General features: G+C 37.0%; 1 protein-coding gene and 1 long non-coding RNA gene across 2 annotated transcripts; one reads left to right on the forward strand and one right to left on the reverse strand.

Moving 5' to 3' along the window:
- Window positions 1-1,602: 1,602 nt before the first annotated feature.
- Window positions 1,603-1,821, reverse strand: LOC113464340 (uncharacterized). The gene is made up of 2 exons (XR_003389177.1): window positions 1,731-1,821; window positions 1,603-1,664 (listed from the first exon to the last, which is right to left on the reverse strand). It is a non-coding gene; the product is annotated as an uncharacterized LOC113464340 (long non-coding RNA).
- On the forward strand, window positions 1,619-3,778 carry LOC108624984 (splicing regulatory glutamine/lysine-rich protein 1). Its single transcript, XM_018024645.2, has 4 exons — window positions 1,619-1,709; window positions 1,802-2,001; window positions 2,088-3,154; window positions 3,216-3,778. The coding sequence occupies exons 3-4, from the start codon at window positions 2,113-2,115 to the stop codon at window positions 3,716-3,718; spliced, it is 1,545 nt and encodes a 514-aa protein (XP_017880134.1). The 5' UTR covers window positions 1,619-1,709; window positions 1,802-2,001; window positions 2,088-2,112; the 3' UTR covers window positions 3,719-3,778.
- The last annotated feature ends 917 nt before the right edge of the window (window positions 3,779-4,695 follow it).

Here is a 4,695-nt window from a genome sequence, read left to right on the forward strand (position 1 = left end):
TGAGAATCCGCAGTCTGTTACTAAGAATGCAGAGAATTATTATTCTTTCCCTACGTCTGTACAATTATTTGAAATATCTCACCTTCTGGTTTTATTATCACAATCGCAACGTGCATACCGTAAGTTCACCTCTGGTTGAACACTAAGAAGCATGTTTCGACGTTTATCACTGCGCACTCACAAATATAACAGTTTCCCAGGAACGGTTCTGTTTTCGAACGAACATCGACTCTATTACCTCCTTCACATGATTATTGTCAGAATTCGCCTGGGTCCGATTCCTCCGTCCGTTGATCAGGTCTCTTAATACGTAGAATATTATCAACAAAGAGAACAGTAGGTACAACATGGTTCACTCTCGGACGCACCGATAATCTCCGACTTCCAGGTATGAAATACCTGAAGGGTCTTTTATATTCCGCGTTTTTGTTATCAGTGAGAGATAATATCGATCAGTCACGTTACTAATCTCGATCCCCTTCTATTTCCTGGCATCGTCCGACGACTGAGTCATTCTAATGTATACATACATTTTTATTAATTTCTGATATTCATGGTCATAATTGTTAATAATAATTAAGGGATTAATAGACAATAGAAATTAAATTCAGAGGAGAATTGTATTATTATTATAAGTGTAGCAATGCTTTCTTCCTGTTTCAAAAATGTTTCATTATCGTACAGCTTCCATTGCTTCAGTAGTTCTGAACGCTTCCTAGTTAAGGAATATCATATTCCTTTGCATCCTTACCTTCCCTGACGAGTTTTACAACTTCAGCGTTAAAAGAAGACCTCCAGGACCTTATGTCGAGGTGCATGATCAAGGTGCAAGCGTTTTATTTCATTGTACATTAATTATAAGTAGTCTTAAGTNGGCTGGAAATACACACTCTGTATTAGGCAAATATAAAGTGATAGGAGATTCCACTAACTCCTCGTGTTACGTAAGCAACAGGAGTTAGTGGTGCTTCCTTTGATTCATATTCTCCTAATATGAGAAGCGTGATTGGTTAGAAATACAAAATGGCCAACGAAGTGAAGCGTCCGCGATTATATTCTGATTGGTTAGAAATCCAAAATGGCCAACGAATGAAAGCGACCGTGATTGGTTGTTCAAATGGATGCGCAAGGGCGTATACGCTGCTGCTGACGTCACACGAGGAGTTAGTGGAACCTCCTATCACTTTATATTCGCCTAATACAGAGTGTATATTTCGAGCCGATTCCGCTAGATGGCGCCACGAAAATTCGCGAAATACGGGAGAGCCAATCAGAGCGCAGGTAGCATAGAACGCACGTGGAGCGCACAGTAGACGCAAAACGAGTGACATATGGCATGTATAGTGTGCACGTGTCGTGTAGATTAATTAAATAATGTTGTTTAAACTATTTCTTTATTAATTAAACTCTAAGAGATATACTATAATTCACAAAGAGGATTGTTTATAAATTTATAACTGTTGATTATAAATAAATAATCATTCACAAAGAGGATTGCTTATAAATTTATAACTGTTAATTATAAATGAATAATAATTTACAATGAGGATTGCTTAAGTACTACTTACAAATTCATCACTGTTAATTTTATCACTGACGTACCATAGGAATTGCTGACGCTGTCTCTGTCTCCACTGTTTCTAGAAGTCCTGACTGAAAGATATCTAAAACAAATGAAAAAGAATCGACAAATGCTTCAAATAAAAGTTGTAAATACTACTATAGCTTACAAAAAACGTCGTATGCAATTTTGTAAGCACTCTTCCTAAGCCCGTCTCTGAAATTCCGTTCAATTCCATAGAAACGAGTACTGCAATCTCACTTCCGCCGTGCCTTTGCTTGCGACAACTAGTGTAATATCTAACCTCAAAATGGTTTAAACAAAACTCATAAAAATTCTGTTCAAACTACGCAACTTTTAAGTACACTTAATCTTGCATTTATCACGAATAAACTCGTAAGACCAAAAACTGTGGAAATCGAACAGCGAAACTACTTCAGGTTTGTATAATAACGCTAGGTTACGTCACGTTATTATCAAACAGAATTCTATCACGTACCCTAATAATAATTAATATCTTTAACAGGAACGCTTTAAGTTTTTATTATATTATGACTCGGTTCGCCAGAGCTAAAGGATCTAAGGCATCGAACGAAAGACTACCGAACGAAGCCACTCCGTGGCATGTAATGAAACAGCAATTACAAGAGAATTTATCCAAGACACAAGAATCCTCAGAGAAAACTAAATCCGCTAAACAGTTATTAGAAACTGTTGCCAAAGGGAACGATTCTAAAGTTTCAAACTCGTGGGCGGAATTCCCAGAGAATTCTGAAAACAAGAAATCAAAGAAGAACAAGAAAGGATTGAATAAAATTCAAGGAGGAAAACACGAAGAGGAAAAGTCTTTAAATAAACCAGAAGGGAATACTAAATCCAAAAAGAGAAACATAAACGAAACTGGAGATTCAACGCCAGGGAAAACCAAAAAACAGAAACTAAACAAAACTAAGAATACAGAAAAGAACGATACAAGTATTGAAAATGGAACACAGAAAAATACTGCAACGGAAAGAACAGAAACCAATGCGAAAGATAAACAGAAAAGTGAAGACACTACTTCACAGGATAATAGTTACAGTTCTACTCATAAGAATGGTAACTACAAACGTGAAGAGGATAAATCATTGCATAAACCAGAAGGGAAAACCAAAAAACGAACACTAGACAAAACGAAGAATATAGAAAAGAATGATAGAAGTATTGAAACTGAGCCACAGAAAAATACTACAAAAGACAGAATAGAATTCAACGCGAATAAACAGAAAAACAGAAACACTATTTCAGAGGATAATAATTACAATTCTACTAACTCAAACTCAGTTCTAACTTCAAACATCAAACGCGAATTTAATAAAGATTTTCCAAGAGGTTCAAACCTTTTTCAGAACAAATATAAAGCAAAGAAGTTTAATAAAAAACCAGCAAAGATTCGCGACGATAAGGTTCACAAAAGACGCAAACCAGACTTGGGATCATCAAAAATAATGATCAACGGTATGGAAGTAGAGATCGTAAAGTTCGACGGTTTCCCAGTAAAAAAGGAGGACGCGGAGAGACTGACAGAATTGAAACAAAAAATGATCATGAAAGGTATTACAATAAATTCTTACATTAATATTCAAACTTCCTCATCGTTTCTTCTTTGATTCAGGTATTCCTAAAAAGGAAGTAGACGCGGCGATGAAGCTGGAGCGGAGGAAGGCGGAGAAGGCGTTAACCAGGATAAAAAAATGCGTCTGCTTCCACTGTCGCAAGGCTGGCCACAATCTCTCCGATTGTCCAGAGCTAGGATCCGAACGAGCCGCCACTGGGATCTGCTTCAAGTGCGGCTCTACAGAGCACACGCATTTCGAATGCCGAGTATCGAAGCCAACGGAATTCCGATACGCGACTTGTTTCATCTGCCGGGAGCAGGGGCACATCGCAAAACAATGCCCAGACAATCCTAGAGGAGTTTATCCCCAAGGAGGCGCTTGTAAAGTCTGCGGCGACGTGACGCATTTAAAAAAAGATTGCCCGGACTTGATCAGAGAAAAAGAAGAGACCGCCGTGACGGTGGACACGATCGCGAATGGGAATTTAGAATCGTTGGAAGAGAAGACGCAGAGTACAGAAAAAGAACGAGAGAAGCCGAAGAGAATAATAAAATTCTGATAGACTTCCCGTTGTACATACATGCTTTCTTTTTTCAATAAATGTCGTTACTAATGTAAACCGTAATATTTATTGAAAGGTACATGCGTCAGACATGTATATACATTCATCCTTCTGGGTATACGATCTTAAAATTAGCATCGTTCCAAATCTGATATCAAACGCGACGAGCATTGTTTATGTACATCGAAGCTCGGATTCATCGATCGGTTAAAACTTTTTACATAGAGCTGCGATTAGAAAACGATTCGTAGAATAAAGGTAAATAAATTATAGATGTCGAAGGATATCAGATTTTTTAGCGACGCATAGGAGGGGACTTCGGGACGTACATCGCCTGTACACGCGTAGTACCAGTTTCCTTACACGTACACGTCTTGGAAAATTGTAATATTTACAAACTTTCCATGATTACAATTTCAAAGACGTTGATCAGCGGGGCTAAATTACATTACGTAATTTGTACAATTTTGTATACTTAATAATATAAACCATTAGACTTTGAAGTACGAAACTTAAGAATATATATATATATATATATATATACTGTTATTTCTATATTACATTCTGTGCTCTTACGCCGCCCTAATTAGAAACTATATGCTTTATATTATCAATTTCCTAAGCAGATACACTTTTATCACTCCTATCGACGGACAGACAGCGTCGAAACAACCAAATCTCACGACTGCTGTTTGTCTGTTTGTATTTATTAATAAACGAACCGACTGCATTCTTGATTTCATGCCTATTGCAATACATGATTAACGCGGTTTAAGGATGTATTGGCTATACAGTCAATTCGAAAGGTTCATGTACCTTAGAAAAACGCATTTCCTATAATTAAAAAAGAAATCAGACATTGGAGGAACAATGCTAATAATAAGTGACTACGTGCTGAAAAGTATTGAAGAAAATATCCAATTAATTGTTGATGTATATACAAAATTTGTAGCTATTTACGTGCTCTACATGAA

Source organism: Ceratina calcarata, unplaced genomic scaffold, assembly GCF_001652005.2.
Source record: "Ceratina calcarata isolate Rehan_Ccalc_2016 unplaced genomic scaffold, ASM165200v1 scaffold337.2, whole genome shotgun sequence".
In the NCBI taxonomy this organism is placed as follows: Eukaryota; Metazoa; Arthropoda; class Insecta; order Hymenoptera; family Apidae; genus Ceratina; species Ceratina calcarata.

Excerpts from the sequence above, each read along its gene's own strand:
- LOC108624984 (XM_018024645.2), top strand. The coding sequence starts at position 2,113 with ATGACTCGGTTCGCCAGAGCTAAAGGATCTAAGGCATCGAACGAAAGA. Across the intron at positions 3,155-3,215 it reads ACAAAAAATGATCATGAAAG|GTATTCCTAAAAAGGAAGTA; the intron begins GTATTACAATAA and ends TCTTTGATTCAG.